This window comes from Haemaphysalis longicornis, unplaced genomic scaffold (genome assembly GCF_048455015.1).
Source record: "Haemaphysalis longicornis isolate Haplotype H1 unplaced genomic scaffold, Haemaphysalis longicornis Haplotype H1 scaffold_4, whole genome shotgun sequence".
NCBI lineage: Eukaryota > Metazoa > Arthropoda > Arachnida > Ixodida > Ixodidae > Haemaphysalis > Haemaphysalis longicornis.
The window spans coordinates 48217913-48241665 of record NW_027526361.1 but is presented as its reverse complement, the minus strand read 5'-3'; the positions used below and the strand labels follow the sequence as shown (position 1 = coordinate 48241665).

General features: G+C 47.6%; 1 protein-coding gene across 1 annotated transcript in view; it reads right to left on the bottom strand.

Annotated features, from left to right (window-relative positions):
- The window catches only part of LOC144178653 (uncharacterized), a 241113-nt gene that overhangs the window by 61920 nt on the left and 155440 nt on the right, over positions 1-23753 (bottom strand). Inside the window, 2 exon segments of the mRNA XM_077706659.1 lie at positions 1416-1520; positions 21215-21316. Of these exon segments, the coding sequence (XP_077562785.1) occupies positions 1416-1520; positions 21215-21316 (207 nt within the window).

Below are 23753 nucleotides of genomic sequence, written 5' to 3'. Positions count from 1 at the left end.
CCGCGCGGGGCGGGGAACCTCATTTTGAAACGTCGAGCTGACACCTAAAATTGATTTTGCGACACGTGCCAATGCAATGACGGAAGAAAACTTTCCTTGTTTATGGCAGATATTTATTCCTGTGTTGCAGAAACTGGGCAATCCTGAGGAGCTTCCTTTAATTTATTCGACTAATGTGTGCCCCTGCGCAAGAACCACGTTAGAGGAATGTTTTACCATTAAGGAGGCGCGGTTATAAATAAATTACGAGCCTCCGCGAAACGAATATTTTTTAACAGATTTACTTTTATTGTGGATGCGCCGTCAGTCCGAGGCATGAGTTAAATATAAAGCGCTTTGAATTCCCGGGTATCTTCCTTAAGTGTACTTTTTTATCGATGATAGTCAGGCAATACGAATAACAATGCTTGCATTTTTCGAAGTCATTGTTGGTTGAATGAAAATTGTTCTTGTTCATTTGTACCACGGTCAATTATAGTCTTGCGGGTTTGTTGATATTAAATAAACCTCCAAGATACCTCAATCAATTCTCACCACACAGTCTGTCGTTTGGCACTGGTTTTAAATATTATCTCAACGATATACGATGAAGCGTTTCTGCTAAAGTATTTGAAAGTTCGTGAAACAGCACTGGCGTGCACTATTGTCTGGCCACGTTGGATCTAAATATCATATTTGGCACGATGCACTTTCACTCTTAATTTGTAGGGTGGCGGCCACACTGGTAACATGCCTGTAGACTTTATCTGGACCCCGTTTTTTATCGCTTTGGCGATGTCTAACATAAACATCTCTTGCAGACGACTCGTTTTTTTTTTGTTTTTTCTTTTTTTTTGCTCGACCATTGTCGCTGCCGTCTTCTGGATCAGTTGTCATTTTTATTGCACGTTGCCTTTCTCATTGACATACTGGCTTTTCTGAGTGACTTTACTCATTGAGATATTGGATTTTCTCATTGCCTTTCCTCCTTTTCTTTTCTCAACCAACGTTTATTCAATAGTCGACAAAAAAATACCAACTGGGGCTGCCGCACCTTCTACAATAAAACAGGCCCTGCATCGTTATTACGATATCATTTATGTGCGCTATCACATTTTTACATAAATTAGCCCATTACTTCAAATATTACCAGTAATAGACCATCACCCCGTTTTACCGCTTCGAATCAGAGTGTGGCTTGAAATATGCCTTCTTGCCCTATTACCGTTTCGTAGCTACCACTATCAAAATACGAACAGGCAGCGCGTACTGCGGATATAAGCAAGCCGAAAGAGTTTAGCCATAGCACATGCCAGCCCGGTATATTCCGAAGGGCGGGAAGATACATTTAAACATCGACCAGCTGCTACCGTTCCCTGCGAAACATCTTCGGAGACCCGCGTGGTGGATATGCATCTTGCCACGGAGGCGCTCACCTTCGTCGGAGCCGTCCAGGCAGTCCCTGACGCCGTCGCCGACTCGGTCGGCGCCGATGCAGCGAGGGAACCCGCAGCGACACCGGTGTTCGTTCTTTTGGCAGACTGGAAGAACAGAAAAACAGTGGGTTACACTACCCAACCTGTAAGGAATCAGTCTTCAATGTCTGCCACCATTACACATTGCTTGTTTATTCTATATTTCTATTCTTACTTCTGTAACTTTCTTACCGTTTTCTTTTTATCCTTTTTAGGAGCCCGCTATATGCAATTAGGCGTTGCGACCAAAATATGAAATGTCGACAATAAACAGTGCCATACAATTTCGTTATACAGCAAGAAAAACTGTGATGGAAATGCCTACACAGCCCAACTATATTAACCTATAACTATAACTCAACTATATTAACCTATGAACTAATTTTCAGCACGAACCAACGTCATGAATATCTTAATAATTAACACATATACTAACGAGAGAAGGTGAAGAGCAGAAAAGACCTTGGAGCACGAGTTTGACCTCACTAAAAACCCCGGTTCAAAATACACCAAAAAGAATCAGCAGATCAAGTCGATACCAGGTGTAGATTAGCTACACCCGGTATCTGTAAAAGATGAAAAAAACGTCGATACCCAACCAAAGGGTCAGAGGAAAACTATATACATATATATAAAGCTAGCAAATTACGCCAAACAAACAAAACAGGAAAACCTAAGCAGCATGCTTCTCAATATCTGCGCGTACCTGCAAGAAAAACCACGAACAACCTATGCAGCAGGGGTGAATGACAGACACCGAAAAAATAAAAACAAAATGAAAAAAAAGGGAGCACGCGACCCTTATTCAAGAAGACCAGGCCGGTCAGGACGAGTGATAATTCGGCCCCGTTCCCGAAGAATAGCGAAACGCGAAACCACCGGCTTTCAGCTAGACGCATAGACGGTGAACTGCTGAACGAACGCCAGTTCGCGGCAGCTAATTGATCCGTCCCCAGCTGTGACGGTGACGCGCAACGAGAGCTTGCCCTGCATACCGCGACATCAACACCGCATCCCCGAGAGCAAAAGCAAAAGAAAGACAAAAGATGGCTAGGGCGATGGTCCACCAACGCTCTCTGTTTCATAACACGCATAGTTCTTTTTGTCGGACACTCTCTTTCCCTTGCTATCTCCCTCCCTCTCTCTATCTCCCTCTTTCCCTCTATCTCCCGCGAGAGCTGGCGTGCCCGCTACAACACCGGGAAAAGGAGAACGGTCACGTGAGCTTCTTTGTTCGAAGGAAAGGAGGTGAAAGGGGCAAGATGTCGTCGGATTTGCTTGCCATTGTGTAACGCCACCCTGTGCCGCTGCTCTCCTCTGCGTTTTCGCCGTTCTTTTCAGGCTATCCAATTACTTCGAGATTTCTTTTCCTGGCTCTGTCGCATTGTCAAGTAATGTGTACGTGCTTCTCGGGCAAGGGGAGGAGGAACGCGTGCGCGCTGTCAGTCCGAATGCCAGAGCGCAGCAGCGCCTAAACGATTATGAAGAGTCTACTTCGAGAAGCGGATGAATGGGGCCGTAGCTTCGTGAGACTGATTCTCCGTGCCGGCCTCTCTCGCGTCATAAATTGCGTAATGATGCGTAAAAACGAGTGTTGTAAGCCGTATGGAACAAAACTAAAGGAAACGAGAATAGCCGCGTCCTTAGAGGTCTTGCGGAGAAGGATTCTTAAGATGAGGAAAGTCACAGAACCGCAGTTTAGGGTTGTGCTTTAAAAACAACGAACAGAAAGAGGGAGTGAGGGGGGGGGGGGAGGGGGGTGTAAGGGCAGAGGAAACAAGGTAGATGTTCATGGGAACCACCAAAGAGCGTGAGCCTGGAAAGCCCGACGAATCTTCCGCCATTCCGGCCTGCTTCAAACCCGGAACTAATGCGGGGGCGCTCGAGACGCCAGCCCGGCTGCCATGATTTACGTACGCGGCGAACCTTGGTGTGTGCATGCATTAGTGCGCGACCTCTTCAAACACGCCCGCGGCGTAGAGACTGTCAGCGCTGACACGGCGTGCGTTCACGCGTCCGTGTCAACGGCAGACAACCGACGGTCGCGGCGTATGTAGTGCACGAAGAGTTCCGGAAGCAATTACCATTCCGACGAATTGAAGTTTGTTGTTTTTCCCGCGTATACACCCCAGACGCAGGTCGAATATACGTCCCGCTTGTCTCATTCGAATTGACGGTCGCATTGTCGTTGTTTGCTTTCAACACTAGTGTCCGAGTGAAAATGGGGGTTACAAATTGAGACGCGCGTATTCTCAATTCTGCTGTTCATCTCCTGCCTGACACGGGAGTCGACGAACAGAGAGCTCACGAAGTCGACGTCGAATGATCAAACTGGGGCGGTACTCCAGCTCCGATCTAGAGCACTACGTTACTGCAGAGCACGCTTCGTGCATGACAGGTCGGCTTGTTCTGTAAATGTGTCTACGTCAGCGAAGGTACCTGTCACATATTCCGACGTATGTTTTTCTCCATGGGCGGTATTCTCGTAATTGTCCGCTTTGCAAACGTCCGTTTTGCGTCCGTTTTATTGTGACGTACTTCTAGTTGTAGGCGGGCTTTGGGTTGACTTTTGCGCAACTGGTCTTGTAAAAACATTTTAAACGCCTAAACCTATTTTAAACTATTTTCATGTGTTTGTTGTTCCGCCAGCGAACCAACAACAATGCGACGAAAAATCGACTGCTCCAAATCGTCTGCTCAGAATGGCTCCGAGAAACCGTGGTTCTGCCGTGCTTGGATGGCGTCACATCCGGGTGTTCGCTTTTAAGCAATGAGGGCTTCCTCAAAACGGACACTTTTGAAACGGACACAAAATGGACAAAACACGAGAATACCGCCCCTGGTATTGACTACTGTGGGGAAGCCGTTACAATTGCTTCAGCGCGGCGCTCGGGGGTGTGTAGCGGCCCATGTACGACCAGTGCCAAGGCGAAGGGAAGCGGCAAAGCTGCTGCTGCTGCAATAAAGGTGTTTTCGTAGCATTCAACGAAAGGCCTCGGACCTGTGTAAACACCTAATGCAATAACGGTCTTACTACCTCTAATTATGGAGCGTGTTTGTGGTCCCACAGTGCGTAAAGCGGGAAAGCGAGTAATTCACTTATACCGCATCCACAGGCCTACCCAAGCGTATCACCCGTTCACCACTTAGTGGAGAAGGCCCACACGAAGCTGTTACATTGAAGCCAGTGTCTAGGAGACGAAACCTTCTCAATGAAACCTTCTCAACGCAGGATGCTTTTGACATGTGTGTGTTAAGGGAGGGAAGATGATGGGGGGCCTTCGCTCTTAAATTGGAACCCCGCTCCCGGAGTTGCCGAGTTTCTTGATTGCCAGAGGAAGGGAAGGGAAGGAGACAGGCTTCAATTAGGGATGGGGATGTGCCGTGCCTGATTGCTCGCACTAGTGGCCTGCTATTTACGGTAGCCGCTATCGTTTCCGCCCTCGGGCGCGGAGGTTTGAAAGTAGCCTGACTTGTCTACTGGAGAGCGCTTGTCCGAGAGAGTGCTTGCGCCTAAAGTGTACACGTGATAGGCTGGCTTGGCGTGTTCCGCTGTTGTTCAGCTCGGTTTTTCAGGCATTTTCGCGATTTGGCACAGCTATTCCTAAACTTGTTTTGTTTTGATGCACGAAATTAGGTTCGAGTTTATGTATTACGCACTTGCTACTCCTCCACTGTGAACAAAAGCAAAAACAGAATAATGCATAAATACGGGAACTAAGCGTCTTGGCAATAGCGCTTAAGTTGTCAACGCACACAGTTTAAAAATGCAGTCGCCGCGATCCAGATGGAGGCAAATGACACATTCCTTAGAGCAGGGGTAAAAGGATATAAATAAACAGTACAAATTATCTATAGGTGTGTAAGAAGAAACAATTAACAATATACATAACGGCGACGTAAAGTCTACGACGCGCAGTGACCATGCTTGGAAACCCAGCTGACGTTTTTTTCTTCCCGAACATTGGGCGGAAACGCATGCGGGAAATCGCGACCTTGAGTGTTTTGTACAAGGCGACCACATGATGAACATGCTATGTCTCAAGCACAGGCACAAAGTTACTGATGTGAGTTTTATAATGTGTGGTAATTATAAAAGCTTTGGTGATTCCGCAGCATTCAATGGGTGAGAAACGAACGGTTTTGAGCGTTTCGCGCACGCGTGTAGACGTCACCGTAAGTGAAAATATGGGCACTGACTACAGTATACCGGTCACAAAGCGCAACGTGGCCTTTGTTACGAGCGCTTACTTCACATCATAGCGTGGGAAAAGTGCTGCTGCACCCAACTGCAAACAAGTACCAGGCACGGGGGCACGAACAAGGCGACAAGCGTGCCCTTTTCTTTTTAGACGCCAACAGCCCGAGCCCCTTGGGGCGTCTAATGTCTAATGTTGGCGTCTAATGTCGTCGTCGTAACCGTCCTCTCATGTAGTATCGGTACTAAAACACCGGGACTCTCGAGCGCTAGAACGCTTTTTAACGTGTGCTAAAAAACACCGGGACACTCGTTTACGCTTCGCGCCGGAATGCATCGTAACGCTTATTAAGAAAACACTGGGACACTCGTCTACGCCTCGCTCTAGAACGCTTCGTGCTTGAAGAGACGAGACTTTTACAGCAAAGCTGTATACATCTACTTCCAAACGGTTTCACCTCCGTTGGCAAAAACGCCAAGGCGCCAAGAATACTCTTTTACAGTACATGTTTCGCCCGTCCTCACGTTTCACGTTAGTGGAGTTGGCCCGAGATTTTTTTCGTTACGATGGCCGCCAATAACAGAAAGTGAAGAAAGTATTGTATATGTCTTAGTAGAATAATCACCTTCTTAAATAATGCATATGCAGTTATTTTATCTCGAGGACAGTTGTAAACGCGTGAGCCCACATGATCAGACCCTCTAGAGCACTTACTATAGCAACGGGTTGCACAACGAGTGTGCCTAGTCTACATACTTTTCCTGGACGCGCGTTTAAGACGGTTTTTTCTGCTTTCCGTCCATTATCACAAGGATGGATGCCACGCTGGTAACCTCGATGAAAGCAATCCTATCCCTAACGACTCATCCCTTTTTTTTCTTTTTCTTTTTTTTTTTGTGTGCGGAGATGGGGGTGGAGAGGGTCCGCACCTGCTCCTGCTGCGCCATTTATGAGGTTCGTCCATCTCTTTTCAACGTTGCACGCACGTAACGGCTGTTTGCTTTCCTGGGGTTTATTACACATCCCCTAAACTGTTCTTACAACTGTTGCGCATGCGTAGAGCTCATTCAGACCTCCGCACGTACATACAAGGATACCTTTGAGGCCAAACAACTGTTTCTTATACCTGAGCTAAACGGCCGTTTCAAAGGCATTCCGAAAGCCGTTGAACCAATTGTATATCCAAAGCCCCATTGTAAATTCCCAGGACGCTGTTCTAAGTGAGCGCTCAATTGCAAATTGAAAATTGCCGTGGAGTACAGACATAAAACATGCCCACTTTTCCAGCAAGCAGACTTGGTTTACTCTGATGTCAGCCGCGGATAAACGGCCAACTGCATGGCTGGATTGATCGGTTTGTTAAACGCAGGAGTAAAATTTAAGTATTACTTTCGATGATGATGACTGGGAAGTTTTCTCACTCTAATAGAGGTCGTGTTGTCCTGATAGTGACAACCACCAAAATTATAGCAGCTGAGACATTGTGGGGCTTGCGAAGTTCGAAGAGAGAACAGCTATACTACAGAAAACTGGATAGGAAGTGCACCACCTGTTTCCGTTATACCGAACAAATTACAGTGTTTAACGAATCACACTAAGCGTTTCTAAACGCACAAAGGGTGCTGCAATCAACGACCGGCTGAACCGGATCGGCCAGCTTTCTCTTCAACTACACAGTCACCGTATCGGTATCGGTGCACCTAGCACCATAAACGTTGGCTTTTATTTCTCTCCACTTCTTTGGAAAACACAACGACGACGCAACCACAAGGCCTCGTTGTTCGAAGGAGGTTGGACCAGAGTGGCCACTACAAATGTCGTGAATGGTGCTTCCTTGAAGCAGGAACTCGTAGCCGGCAAGCCAGAATTTGTAGACGAGAGGTCAGGGTAATTCTACAGCGGCTGGTAGCTTTGCTCACGCAGGGCACGGGACCCCGAACGAAAATAAATAATGCCTTAAACCTGCTGTTGCACGGAAAATGGGTGAGGAGGCGTTGCAAACGGAGCCCAAAAGGACCCTTCCTGCATTCCGGCGGAGCTCAAGGGGTCGAGTGCAGGCAACTCCCGGGCGGTTCTCTCTCGCATCTGGGCCAAAGCGGCCCGAGTGCGTTCCGAATTTCCTTCAGGTATTCACTAGGCAGTGCGTTTCCTCTATTCCGTGCAGCACTGGCGCCTTCGTGCAGGCACAAATCGATTGTTCGTTCTTATGCATTGAAACATAGTTCGGCATTTAGAGGGAAACACAAGAGCGACTGCTACCGTTCCGTCAAGCCTAGACGCCCATCGCCTGCAATCAATATATAAATTTGAAATTGGTGCCGTCTGAAAGTGCGGAATCGTGTTCTGCTTTAAAAATGTTTTTGTACCGAATTCGGGCCTGTGTTTACGCTTCCAATGTTAGCTTAGAAAGAAGCGTAACTGGTAGCAACGTTTTGTCTCGAAGTAACACATCTGATTCAATGTTTTATGATATGTTCACTTAACACACCCACAACTGCAAGGAATCCTTAGTTTTAACACAAAAACGCTATTACAGTTCTTCCGGGACGAAGCAAGGAAAGAACGTAGACATCCGTAAGTTACCTGTTACTTTTTCTCTCTTTTTTTTAATTCTCATGGCACTAATAATAATTCGCTTAATACTAACTGCCTTAGCGATGCCATTTCGAAGGTAACAAATTTTCATAAACACCAAGTTCACAGAGCAAAAAACCCAACAAAATGCTGGACAATAAGGCGCACGGTATTATTTCCAGAACTTGTGGATAAACTGAAACTGAAACTGCTGTTGACGCCTATGGACGTAATTTGCGTTACTTGGAGCTTTCCAATGCACAATCTTGTTTGCGTTGCCTTGCTATTCAGAGATGCAGTTACTACAGAACAGAATCCCGCTCACATTCTCAACGTCATGGCACCTAAACCAAAGTTTTAATTTCCGCACAAGTCTCAAGTCGACGTCACCTTAGTCTTCCCAGAATATGTCTGAACATTTTGACGCGCAGCCCTACGCTACGGCCCCCTACACCAACTGGTGACAGAGATAAGAGAAAAATTCCATCAAGCCATCACAGCCGGCCATGACGTAATGTTCCAGTGGCTTCCAGGTCACTGCGGAGTCATAGGTAACGTGCTGGCGGATGAAGCTGCCCGTACAGGCCATGAGACCGACCGCACCATTCTACTTCCGCTTTCAAGAACCGATGCCGCCAGGACGCTTCGCTCCCTTGCACGCAAGATTACCATGCAGCAATGGAATACACCGGACTTTTCGAATCCCCGACTGTATATTCAGGATCCCCTTCTTCGGCGACGTATTCCGTATGGGCTGTCTCGACCCCAGTCAACTTTACTTTGTAGACTGTGGTTGGGAGTGACCTTCACGAAAGCCTACTCCTTCCTCATCGGGATGGCCAGCAGCGCCCACTGTGACGCCTGCGGGGTGGAAGAGACTATAGAACATGTGCTGTGTCGCTGCCCCGAATACTCGTCGGAGAGGAGCGTGCTTGCCACCGCGCTGAGCCGATTGGACAATCGACCATTTACGGTGGAAACTATTTTAAGTCATCGGTCTTCACCATCGACCTCGCAGAAGGTGACGAAAGCCCTTTTACGTTTCCTGAGTGAAACGAACTTGCTTGAAAGACTATAGTGCCCAAAACGGGACTAGAGTGCGCGCTTTCCCACTCCTATCTCTTCCTCTTCTCCCCCCTTTTTATTCCCTGAACCCCATTCCCCCAGTGCAGGGTAGCAAACCGGGCTCTACACCTGGTTGACCTCCCGGCCTTTCCGTTCTTTTTTTTTCTTCTTCTCTTGACGCAAATAAGCCTAATTTATTTTTCCTCAACAATATAGGCAAGTATGCACATTGCGACCAGATTTAGTAACCTGTAAAGGTTTTGCTTTATAAACGTCTCATTCAAGAATTATCTTAAATTTTGGCCGGCCGGCTAAATCGAGGGACAGACAGAGATAGACCAAAATTTTCGCTTTTAATGAGCGCAACAAAAATTATCGTTTTTGTTATACAGAATATTTAAACGTGTTTTATTTTACCTTTCAAGGGTCATAAATGTGAGAACCAACAGTTTAAGTTAAAAAAAGCCAGGTCAGGGACAGGAACCGAATGTTATCAGTGCCACTGAAATGCCCCCTGTCGCATTTTAGAAGTTTAAAGCAACGAAAAGTTACCTCAGCCAGAATTGGGAGACAATTCGGATTCTCGGTTGTCCCTCCACGAGTTCAATAGCATTACACACAGCCTATATTTAAGTGGACTCTCCCGTTTATTCCGTTTATTTTTGCTTTTATTGCTTGACCATACCGGGAAATATTTGCCGCCTTTGCCGCGCCTTGCTGAACTTTCACGTTCCCACACCACTCCAGCAGTCGAAAATACGGCCGATTCCCTGCATACTGTTTTCAAAGCGGTCAGAGCCACGTGTCAAAAAAGACAAAAAATCATGTCGTAAAATATTCAAAACTCCCACTCCACTTTTATTGTGCACCGCCCAATCTAGGCTTCCTGTCGTGATACCTGCCACCGAATTAATTAGGCGTAAATTCTTCTTCTTTTTTTTAAATAGCGCGAATAATGCTAGACAAATATAATTACACTTCATAAATTATTGATCCCCGCTCGGGTTCTCGCAATTATACAGATCCGCGGTAGTTGTTAAAATGACTGATTACGCTCGCGTGCAACGCCAAAAGCCTGCTTGTCGTGCTCAAGCCTGAAATTGCGTCCCAGTTAAATCACGCAAGGCTCCAATTTAAGCGTGAACAGTGGGGAAAAACTTTATAACTAAGGTGAAGCCTTGTACTGTGCACAACATCAATATTTTTCTCTCCTCCGGCGGCACTCGACTGCGACTTAAATTTATGATTCGTATTTCGCGCTCAGATTTGTCTTCTTTTTAGTGTATAATTTAACAACTACTTCCGAACTTTAACTTATCTGGCAATACTAAGACTGTGAAGTGCCTGCACTAATCCATGTTAAGATTTACGTTTAGAGGCAATCCATTTTCGGTAAAGTTTGAATTTCCGGCTCGATCACGCTAACATGAAATTGCACGTCGGCATTGTTTTTCAGTGGGCCGTTCTCCTAACCCAAACTTTTGTGGCTTTAATGACTTTAATAAGATACCCGCAGAGTTCCTCGCGATGCAAGCCCATGGGCCTCGAGTGTGTTTGGCAATACTCGGAAAGCACTGACTCCTAAAGCAGTGGTCGGCCTATTTGCTTGACTCCTAACAGGACTAATCGTTTGTCCTCCGATTCCGCAAGTGGGATGAAGTAAGCTCGGGGCTCATTCTTTAATTAGTTTAAGGAATTCCCATTGCCTCGAGGTTGTAGATTAAACCTCCTTCTTTAGGTCAACGGTACCGAGTATGCCTGCACAATTTCTTTCGGCTCCAGATTTCCATCTCCAAACAGACGTGTTTGACAGCTAAATCCCCTAAAACGGAGGAAGCTTTGTCACCTCGAACTTTCAACCTTTGCGAACCCAGCCAGGAAGCCAGTCCTTGGGATCCTGTCACTGCCGACCGGGGTCAAAAGGATAAAGTGAAACTCACTCGCGACTTACGACTTGTTCTTTGCTATTTGAGGAGCAGCTGTAATAATATACCGGGCGATCAAAATTAAGTCGACAGGTTTCTTTTTAAATTAGGCGCTTAGATTCACGTGAAGACCACATTTACAGTGTGATTATGCGCCCAGGGGAACACATAATTAGTGGTAATTATTGATGCCGGTGGCTTAATTAACTAAGATTGAATAATTAAATTTTTAGTGGCTGCAGTAAGCAGACATGTTTGTATTAAAAAGTTGGACGCAATCTTGTTTCTACGCAGTTTCATTTGGCAGAATTTTTCTAGCGCATGGGTGCTCCGAGATATCGAACTGTGAAGTTTAATTGTCGTTCGCATGATTTGGCATGCTTCGACCGCGAAGACCGGCGCAAAGCTCCTCCCTTTTGTGACGCGCCAGCTGTGTACGGTGTTCAGTTTGTCAACGGGGTGGAGGCATAGGCTGAAGTGATAACTGGCACCCTTTCAGTCTGGGCTGGCGTTATCGCAATCTGCGGTACTCGGAACCGCTATCGAAACACAGAACGAAAGGGAGGAGCCTTGCGCCGGCCTTCGCATGCGTAATCATGCGAACGGCAATTAAACTTCGCAGTTCAATATCAAGGAGTACGGATGCGGTAGAAGAATTCTGCCGAATGAAACTGCTTGGAAACACGATTCTGTCTAGGTTTTCAATACAGACATGCCTGCTTACTGCGGCCACTAAAAAGTTAATTATTCAATTTTAGTCAATTAAGCCCCCGACATCAATAATCACCGCCTCTTTATGTGTTCCCCTGGGCGCATAACCTCACTGTGGAAGTGGCCTTCACGTAAATCTAAGCGCCTAATTTGAAAAAAACCTGTCGACTGTGTGTATGTATTTATATATATATATATATATATATATATATATATATATATATATATATATATATATATATATATACAGTATAGCCTACTTATAGCGAACCCGGTTTTAACGATATAGCGGCTATAACGAACAAATCTTCGTTTCCCGTTACCATTGGTATACATAGATTTTCTGTCCAGATATAGCGAAAAGCGGATATAACGAAGTGATTTCGGTTTCCCGTTGTGTTCGTTATAAGCGGGCTCGCCTGTATATTGTCACGAATGACACTCGGTACTTCTAGCGATCAAGGCTATAAAGAAGGTTTAATGCGACTAAACTCAAAGCTGCAGCCCAGAGCCCGTGAGGACAAGCGCTTGCCCGAGCGTTCTCGTCTTCTTTTCTGCTTCGCTGATGGTGATAGTCGCGGCATTTCTTCCCTGACTTGCTGTTGATGATAGTGGCGGCATTACTCCCCCCCTTCTGAGAGGGCATCGACTCGATGCTACGGAAAGCGAAATGACATTGTCCAACGCGGATCAATATCTGCAAGACGGAACACTTCCAGTTCTATACGTGGGTGCGTAGTCCGTGCCTCAACGTTCGTAGTAAGGCTTGAGCCGCACGACGTGAACCACTTCGGATCTTGGCCTTCGACAGGAGGCTGTGCACGCTGTGTCAGGTTTCACTTCATAATTGAGGTCACCAATGCGGCGGAGTATTGTATAGGGGCCGAAGTACCGCTTCATAAGCTTCTCGCTCAGACCACGGCGCCGTACCGGTGTCCAAACTCAAACTCGATCACCAGGGGTGAAATGTATTTCTCGTCGACGGAGGTTGTAGCGGTTAGCGTCGACGGATTGTTGATTTTGAATCCTGATCCTTGCGAGTTGTCGTGCTTCCTCAGCGCGCTGTGAGACAACTTCCGCATCTTCGTGGGTATGGTCGCTGGGCATGTGGGGCAGCATTGCGTCGAGCATGGTGTTTACGTGCCGGCCGTGCGCCAAATAGAAAGGAGAAAATCCCGTCGTTTCTTGGATCGCGGTGTTGTACGCAAAGGTCACGAATGGGAGCACTTCGTCCCAAGTTCGGTGCTCGACGTCTGCGTACATGGCTATCATATCTGTCATTGTCTTATTGAGGCGCTCTGTAAGTCCATTTGTTTGAGGATGGTACGGCGTTGTTCGACGGTGGCTGGTATTACTCAAGCGGAGTATGTCCTGCGTCAGTTTCGACGTGAACGCCGAGCCGCGGTCAGTTATTAACACTTTGGGAGCCCCATGCCGCAAAACAATTGACTCAATGAAAAATTTTGCTATTTCAGCGCTTGTTCCGAGTGGCAGCGCCTTAGACTCTGCAAAGCGGGTTAAGTAATCCGTCGCTACCACAATCCACCGATTGCCTGAGTTGGACATGGGGAATGGGCCCAGAAGATCCATGCCAATTTGTTCGAAAGCTGTTAGTGGGGGCTGGATAGGATGTAGAAATCCGGCCGGCTTTGTTGGCGGCTTCTTCCGCCTCTGGCATTCTCGGCATGTTTGCGTGTAGTGACGGACTGATTTCGGAAGACGAGGCCAGTAGTACTTTTCTCGTATCCGGGCTAGTGTGCGGCTATATCCGAGATGACCGGCGGTGGGGTGGTCATGAGAAGCTTCGATGATTTCGTCGCGAAGGCTGTCTGGCACAACGAGAAGCCACGACCTGCCGTTTGAGTCAAAGCTCTTTTTGTAGAGGACGCCCTGTCGAAGACTGAACGAGGACACGTTGCGGGAGAAAACTTTGGGAAGGTCACCTTGTTGGCCTTGAAGGTATGCCGTAAGTTTTTGAAGCTCAGGGTCCTGTTGTTGCAGTGCGGCCATATCAGAGCCATGTAGTACTCCCAGGAAGGCGTCGTCATCATCGACTTCAGGCTGAGCGCTTTCCACGGGGGCCCGAGACAGGCAGTCCGCATCACTGTGTTTGCGGCCCGACTTGTAAATGATGGAAAAATCAAATTCTTGAATCCGTAGTCCCCAACGAGCGAGTCGTCCGGATGGGTCCCTCAGGTTGGCAAGCCAGCACAGTGAATGATGATCTGTAACTACACGGAATGGGCGACCATACAGGTAGGGACGAAACTTTGTAACTGCCCAAATGACTGCAAGGCACTCCTTTTCGGTGGTTGAATAGTTTTTCTCCGCTTTGGTTAGCGTACGGCTCGCGTAAGCGATGACTCGCTCAGCTCCATCCTGCATTTGGATGAGCACAGCACCAAGCCCCGCGCTACTTGCATCGGTATGGACTTCAGTTTCAGCCTCCTGGTCAAAATGGCCTAAGACGGGCGTCGTTTGCAGAGCGGATTTTAAGTCCTCGAATGCGCGATTTTGTTCTTCATTCCACTCGAACGGGACCCGTTCTTTTGTAAGGTAAGTCAGTGGGGCAGCTATCTGGGAGAAGTTCTTAACGAAGCGGCGATAGTAAGCGCACAGACCCAGGAACCTTCTCACTGCCGACTTGTCAGACGGTGTTGGGAAGGCGCGAACCGCGGTTGTTTTCGCTGGGTCAGCACTTACACCTGCACTACTAACAATGTGGCCTAGGAACTTCAGCTCATCGTACGCGAACCGGCATTTTTTTGGATTGAGCGTAAGGCCGGCAGTTTCGAGAGCCTTCAGTACCTCTCTAAGTCGTCGTAAGTGTTCGTCGAACGTACTTGCAAAGATGACGACGTCATCGAGATAAACGAGGCACGTCTGCCATTTAAGGCCGGCGAGAACGGTGTCCATTACACGCTGGAAGGTCGCTGGCGCTGTACATAGACCGAAAGGCATCACTTTGAACTCATAGAGCCCATCTGGGGTAATAAAGGCCGTCTTTTCTCGGTCCCGCTCGTCAACCTCAATCTGCCAGTACCCACTCTTCAGGTCTATTGACGAGAAGAAGCGGGCATGGCGGAGCCGATCGAGAGTGTCATCGATGCGTGGAAGCGGGTACAGGTCCTTCTTTGTTATTTTGTTTAACCGGCGATAATCTACGCAAAACCTCAGTGTCCCATCCTTCTTCTTTACAAGCACCACTGGTGCAGCCCAGGGACTGTTAGACGGTTGTATGACATCGTCCTTCAGCATGTCTTTCACCTGGGTTTGTATTGCCTCTCGTTCTTTGGGCGAAACTCGATACGGCGGTTGGCGAGTTGGATGCGCGGCGTCATCAGTCAAAATCCGGTGCTTAGCAACGGTGGTTCGGCCAACTCCGGACGGCGTAGCAAAGCAGTGACGAAATTCGTCGAGCAGTGAAAGCAACTCACTCCTTTGTTGACCCGAAAGTTTTGAGTTCACGTCGAGTTCCAGACTTGCTGCCGTTTCCGGCAGAGACGATGTATCGGCGTCGGACACCACGTCAACAGCTGAGATTTCCGCGATGCCTTCCACGTGGGCTATGGCCATGCCCTTGGTCAGGTGCTGCGACTCGTTTCGAAAATTTGTCACCAGAACTTCTGCGCATCGATTTTGAAGCCGCAGTAGGCCTCTGGCGACCCCGATTCCCTTCTCCAGAAGAAGCTGGATACTTCCTTCTAAGAGTGCTTCCCCGTCTGGGAACGTGTCAACTTGCACCAGCAAGAAAACACTGGCCAGCGGAGGCAGCTTCACGTGCTCCTCTAACACCCTGGCCGAGGCGAAACTTGGCGAGGAGTAACTCCGTGGTGCATCCGGCATCCGCAGCGTGAGGCTGTTCGAACCCAGGTCAATGACGGCACCATACTCGTAGAGGAAGTCCATACCTAGAATGATGTCTCGGGAGCATTTCTCCAGAACGACAAACTTCACAGGGCATGGCTCTCCGTGGATCTCGACGCGGGCAGTGCACAGTCCAACAGGCGTCACCAGGTGTCCTCCGGCGGTACGTATATCCGGGCCATCCCACGCTGTAATCACTTTACGTAGGTGACGGGAAAGCCTACCGCTAAGAACGGAGTAATCAGCACCAGTGTCAATGAGCGCCGTCGCGTCGTAGCCGTCTATAGTGATCGACAGGTTGTTCGATGGCGCAGCAGTACGGATGAAAGGGTTGCGGGAGTCGGAGTGGGAGCTTCGCGGCGTTTGCGGAGGTTCTTGATGGCTTTCGTCGTCGGCAACACCACCTCCAGGCGTTGCCGTACTTAGTTTTCCCGGCGAGGCACGGGCGAAAGGCTTTCGCGGCGAGACGAGCGGAGAGGCGAAGGTGGGCGACGAGGTGACGGTGAACGGGGTCCACGAGGAACGGCTGATAACGGCGGCGTTGAGCGTCGAAGGTATTCTTCGATTTCGCGGGGTTTCTGACCGTAACGTGGGCACGGATCGCTTGGACGGAACCCTGGAAGTCCAAGCTCACGGTAGGGGCAGCGGCGAAAGGTGTGGTCTGGCTCCCCACAGTGGAAGCAGAGTGGTCGGTTGTCCCGTGTTCGCCAGACATCCGTTTTTCGCGGGCGAAGCTGCTGTGGTCCCGGCGGGGGAATATTCGACGACTCACCGGCCACCCGCTGTGGTACCAGGTTTGAGTAAGGAGCGGCGACTGACGAGGGCGGCTGGGAAGCCGGCGCGACGTACGTCACAGAGGGACGTTGGGGGACAACGTCGACTGGAATTATGGGTGCAAAGGTCCGCCGCACTTCTTCTCTGACAGCCTCCGCAACCGATAATGAAGCAGGCCGCTCGCGCGTTGGGAACAGCTTTTGTAGCTCCTCTTGGAGCACGCCGCGGATGATCTCGCGGAGACAACTATCATTATTGCTGTTCAGGTCGAGGCGAGAAGTAGTGGTGCAAGCAGCAATTGTGGGGGAAGCCACTAACCTGTGGTAATGGTTACTCCTCGCCGCTAGCACCTATTCAATGTTGGTGGCTTCCGTCACAAACTCATCGACTGTCGTCGGTGGATGGCGAACGAGCCCTCCAAAAATGTCGCTCCTCACGCCTCTCATAAGTGCCCGCACCTTGGTTTCCTCAGTGGCCAGCGGATCCGCCCGTGTGCTCAGTTGCAGAACGTCTTCCACGAAGCTCGTCACGCTTTCGGTAGGCCCTTGGGCCCGGGTTCTTAAAAGTTCCTCGGCCATTTGACGTCGAAAGCGGTTAGGGAAGGCTCGCCGAAGACCCTCCTTGAAGGACTCCCATGACTTCAGGCCCGCCTCGTGGTTATTGAACCAGATGCGAGCAGTTTTCTCCAAAGAAAAGTAGACGCTCTTGCGGCACTGGTCTTCCGTCCAACCATTGTGGCGAGCTACACGCTCGTACTGCTCAATCCAGTCTTCTACGTCCTCGAAGTCTTCGCCATAGAACGGGGCAGGATTACGGGGCGCGATCGGCCAGAACATAATCGGAGGCCCGAACGTGTCAGTCTGCTGCGACTGCGACGTCATGCTAACTGCACGTGTCACCTGTGTCCTTTTGGGATTCGCCGTCAACTGCCCGTATTCCGGTGCTTGGCCTTGGAGACGTCGACTGGTGCGGACACCGGGCTCTTCGAGGAAGGCTCGCCGGCCCGGACTCAGTATCGGGCTTGGCTTACGGGGCCTTGGGGGGGTACTCAGCATGAAGGGGGTGCACCCCGCACCTCCACCACAAATGTCACGAATGACACTCGGTACTTCTAGCGATCAAGGCTATAAAGAAGGTTTAATGCGACTAAACTCAAAGCTGCAGCCCAGAGCCCGTGAGGACAAGCGCTTGCCCGAGCGTTCTCGTCTTCTTTTCTGCTTCGCTGATGGTGATAGTCGCGGCATTTCTTCCCTGACTTGCTGTTGATGATAGTGGCGGCAATATATATCTGTATATATATATATATATATATATATATATATATATATATATATATATATATATATATATATATATATATATATATATATATTCGCTTCTCGTTCTGGTTGTAGCCCTTTCGTACCTTCGTATGCGTGCTTGCCATCTTCAGTCTAGAGTTAATTCGAGTTCCCGCTCTCCTTCGTAGTGAAATACACTAGTTTGGAACGGCAATCACCATTCTAGTCCCGCATAGTTCAACAAGTGACTTCTCTGTTCAGTTTTTGCAGTTTGTTGTCGAATGCCGAATCTTGGTAACGCCATGAGGGTTTGAAGTTGCCGTAATAAATTAACTGCGCGCTTAGTCAACCCATCACGTTCCTTAAGCATGAAACATGAGTTAGGTAAGTTGCACGCTTCAGACGATGACTGCTTCAAAAAGGTTAGCCGTAGCCATGGCCGTAAGGCAAGGTTTATACTGAAGTGATTTGTAGCTATCAAAAAAACAACCAAAAGACTATTCCCTTATTAGCTGTGGGCTCTAGAACGGAGTCATTTCTACGCTCATGCCAAACCTGGGAAAATCCGGGTGGTTTAGTTTATCCCCTCTATGTGCCTACAGTGAAAGGAAAAAAACATGCATAACTTGATACGCAGCTCCCCTCATGTGAGACTGCTACGCGGAAACTCTAGAACTGCCTCACTTTCTTGGTCCGCGGCAAAATCACGGTGACGCGGCATGAGGGACAAAGGTTCTTTTAACTTTTTTGTCTGACTCCGGATTAATCGAGGTTCGTTAACCTTGGGATCCTGAGATTTTTTCTCTTAGTGCTTTTTTTTTCTACGTTCCGAGCTGATTTCATTTTCTTCTCCTTAATCATTCTTGCTGCGTACTTCTTCCCCCTTTTTTTTTTTCGCTTCACCGTGTTAATTCCATCTGAAGTAGCAAGCCCTGCCGTTTGCGGGGCTAACCTCTTTAGTATTCATTAAAACTTCTCTCTCTCTCTCTCTCTCTCTCTCTCTCTCTCTCTCTCTCTCTCTCTCTCTCTCTCTCTCTCTCTCTCTCTCTCTCTCTCTCTCTCTCTCTCTCTCTCTCTCTCTCTCTCTCCATGATGTTGCTTCGAATTACTTTGATCGAAACGTATACCGCATGTCCTGGGGAAATAGGTCCCCCAGCCTAACTGATAAAAACGGCATAATATGGTTGGTGCATATAGGCACCACGCCAAAGCTTGTTACGACGCACTTAACATTAAGCCTGACATTTCAAGTGCCACTATTCCACGAAGCACGATACGTGGGCGTAGATTAGGCGTATACAAGCAAGCATTAGGTAAAGTAGCAAATTCTTTGCATCCTTCGTTAAGCCTACTTATCTGCCATGTATAATCGTTGCATGCCGGTAAGGCGGTGATGATAACTTAGAAAGACAGCGACTAGCTTTAATAGGGGCAATGCATGAAAATGTTCTCAATGGTAAGTGCAAATAAACCGCTCCTACATTTATTGATAAAAAAACTTTATAAGCTAACCTCGGAATCATGGCCCGAAAACACTCAAATAGCTCTATTGATTCACATGGGTGTCGCGACCATGGAAAGCAAAGTCTTTAAAGTAAGGCGGCCGTGTATAGCCTTGACGAAGAAAGATCTCAATTTCCACCTGTGGAATTTCCCCCTGCGAAACACTTTGACCTTTCAAAACTTTAACGAAAATATGCAGAAAGTGTTATATTTCTATTTTAAGCAACAGATACGCCCCGCTTCTTAGGGGGTGCTTATAACTTTCCTGAATATACTTTATAGCATCCATTATATCAGAGCCTGTCTGGCGTGGAAGCATGATTCCTGAATACTGAAGGACACTTATAGTAAAAAGGTTGAAGAAGCTGAAAGGTCTTCAAGATTTATCAGGGACTCATGAGCTCTTTAGGAAACTCGCCTTCATTTGAAGTGACGGGAGCGGCGGCTCAAAGTATTCGCATAGACGGCGTACGTTCTTGTTGCACTCAAGCGCGGTAATGCGTTCCGGAATAATGCATCACATAAAATTCCTTAGACTTCAACGGGCAGCGTAGCGGCTGGTGATACAGCGGCGAAAACTGGGCGATGACGTCCATCTGACGTCCATTTTTCCAGAAGCAAAGGAAGAAATGGGTGAAGGCTGGACGTCGGCGTGCAACAATTTTCTTTTATTTAGGCTTGTTTTTTAGGCCTGTTTATTGACTTTCTTCAATTTATTTGCAAAATACAACACATGTCACAATCGAACACCGAAAGCTAGCCAATTTCAAGAAAAAAATTAGGACAAAGAAACGGTTTTGGAGAAACGTCAAAGATGGTATATTTAGGTAGGCTCTTACAAGTCTATTTTTACGCTATTTTCTCCATGACATTTACTTTGTACAATGTTTGTATTACGACTAAGCATTTATTCCATCACTGACCTTTTATCGCACTTTAATGCGCTCAGCCCGTTTTGAAACGGCTTATCTGCTGGATTATATGAATGACGCTAAAGGTTTAAAAAATAAGAAATTATTTGGTTCGTGCGGATGTGTCAACACGTCTCCGCGATGAAGATATCGCGCCTGACGGCAACAGCTCTCTGAAAAGCTGTTAAGCGTTGAAGACACAATGACAGTGTCACCGCCCCAGCCCATTCCCTGCAGTGCGGTTGGAGGTACCATAAATGACCAAGGTGTATTTGGGGAGAATGTTTCAGGCCACTTCAACGAACATTGACTAACACGATTACAAAAATATACGATACACGAGTGTCGGTAATGTTCGCACTTAAGCTTTAATAACTGAAGCTTATGAGACAGCGTGGAATTTCTGGTGATTTGGGGCTTCTCAGTATATGTCACAAGAAAACAAGAACGAAACGTTGGCAAAATGATGAAGAAGGCCTCCTATCGTTTTTATATCAAACTATAAAGCACGAAAACAACTTTAGTCACTTAACAAACATTCAAAAAGCTATTGGCCGTCAATCTTTGTGCTTGGCCAAAAGTTAAAATGGAGTTTAGTATTTCTTTAAGAGATCAGTACCCGGATGTTCTAACATTCTGTATCCGTAAGAGCCCAGTGTGTAACATATTTCTATCACACTGTGGAAATATAAACGCCGTTTTTATTAACGAAGCTCCCCTTAAAAACAGATTTCATGAATGGAATGCAAACCGCTTTAGAACTGCTTTCATATTGCCCATATCAACAACGTGGTACAACACGTCTGGTACTTAGTTTTAAAATGGCGCGTTCCGCTGGGTCCATCAGATAAAGGGACGTCTAACTTTTCTGCTTGACAGCGGAATAGGAAACCATCTAGCACCAACGGCGCCCACGTCCGCCGCCCACTGCTATCGGAATAGCACACTCACTTTCGTCGGAGCCGTCCGGACAGTCCTCCCAGCCATCTCGGACGCGCCTCTCCGGAATGCAGAAGTAGTTGCTCCGGCAACGAAACTCGCCCCGGTGGCAGGCTGCAGGAACAGATAACAGAAACGTCACGGGCGTTCACGAATCACTAATAATAACAAAATACAAAATGTGGACATAAACTTCATGTTCCAGCACTCATGTCCACGTGGAGTAGCAAGCCGAGCTCGCTGATAGGCTGACTTCTCCTCATCATTAAAGACATCCCTCCTCAGTCCAGTAAACACACACATGAGAGACATTCTTATTTCGGTCGTGACCATCCGAGCAGCTCGAGAGAGTATACGAAAACTGTACTGGTAAGGAACGAGTTCATTGCGGAGTATACTATACTGACAACAGCACTAAGTTTCACTGGCATGGTTTTTTGGAAGTTCAATCAAATTGATTGATTGATTGATTGATTGATTGATTGATTGATTGATTGATTGATTGATTGATTGATTGATTGATTGATTGATTGATTGATTGATTGATTGATTGATTGATTTCTATAAAAGAGAATGAGTTAAGACTAAAATCTGCCGACACAGCTTTACAGGAGTCATTATCTCCTACAATGCGAGTTTACAATAAAGCATGCAGTCAAAGCACTTTTTCAATGCGAAAAGTTTCAGTTGAGGCAACCGCACATGTGGGGAATTTCGCAACAAGAGCAGTAATTGAACAAGAATTGCAACGATGTCTAAAGCTGCTGAAATATCCGAAATGTTATAGCGAGAAAATAAACCTTTGAGAAATAAATAAACATAATAAATGAGCGCCTGAATTCAGCGCTTCGCATAGAAGGGAATCAAAACGTTCCTTCTCTAACTGTTACCACAATATAGGAACGGTGTAACGCAAAGACTAGACATGCTGGTATGCGCTCGGAGAGTCGGGATAGTCAATGTTTTTTTGGGCCCAGTCTGCCAGGCGCAAGGATTTTTGTAGCGAAAGCTGCAATGGCTGTATTCTCGCCGTTTCGCTGTGGCCGGTGGCCGCACCACGAGCTGAGCGGTTGCCTAGCAACCGCCGCAGCTGGCAGCGCCGCTCACCGCGCCAACTGGCATGACGTCAGAGGAGGAGCCGGTGAACCCGCGTTGCAACAACAGAGGAGGAGTCGGCGTGCAGATATGGGAAGTGAGTCGGAGAGACTGAAAGAAGCCAGGCTTCGTCATCGGAACGAAACCAAGAGGAGGCAGCGAGCCGAGGAGACGGAGGAAGCATGACCCGCATGCCTCGAGAAGCGTCGTAACCGTACAGAGAACCAAGCTAAACAATAAGATTAACCGTACCTCTCACTACGCACACCCGGCTATAACTCAGTTAAGCCACAGCCAACTTTTCTACAGTGCTGAGAGTGATTATACTTTAAAGACGATTGACTTCCTTGGGCTACCTAATCGCAAAAAATATAGTCTTTCTGTCTATCTATCTGCCTGCCATTGTGCTTCAACCGCCCCGCCAAAAAAAAAAAACAGTTAAAACAACGTTGAAACTGTAACTATATAAGGCCAATACCTTTCCACACTACTAAAACTGCTGGCATTACTTTTCCACCTCCATGTTCTTCAACGCCACCCCCCCCCCCCCCCTCTCCGCAAAAAAACCTCATCAGGCATATCTGAGGAAAAAGTAGGTGCCTAACTGAAGGTATCGGCGTTCTCGTAAATAAGAATACACTTTGGATTTCTTTTTACGATGGCAAGCAGAGAAACGCGTTAAGGACGGTCCCAAAGCAAGGTGACATACAAGCAAACACGAAACAGACAAACGTTCCACCAAATGGCGCGCGAGCAGTGCGAACGCAGGAAAAGAATTTAAACAGAACGAACCTCTGTTGCACTTATCGAAGCCGGAGAGAGAAGATTGGTAGGCGTAGTGAGGAAAGTGTGTTACATGGCAGGGGCCGCAGAATAATCGTCTGTCAACATTTGCCGAGCGGCAAGCAGATACGTTGCCATTTTTGTAGGGTGAGCTACACTGGCCGAGGTTGAGTAGTTCCGCGTGGCTCCTGGAGAGCCGTGCTGCGCATGCGAGAGGAGCAGTGACGTATGACGGTGCACAGCTGGCGGGCCGGAGCCGCCGCCACCGCGGCTATTGGATTGTATTGGACCGGATTGTATTGGAGTGGATTGAATCACATTGGATTGTAATGGATTGGATTCAATTAGATTGTATTGAATTTGGTTGGATTGGATTGGAAATCGTTTTAGCAGCAGTAAGCATGATAATCAGCTAATCCTAGACACCAAGAAAACCTAAAAATAGCCATCTGTACCTTAGCTCATTCTACGTATATCCTGGCATAGCCGAGCTAAGCCACTGCTAATTTTCTTTACCGCAGGCAGGCAGACGTCTTTTTGTGTAATGAGACACCGGTGTGTGCAATATTTCTAAGCTTTTTAAGGGCATTGGACGGCTTGAGCGATTCGTAGCATGGTAAGCCGCATGCCACATAGCTCAGGCGTAATTTGGGGGCGGTAAACCTCGAACTTG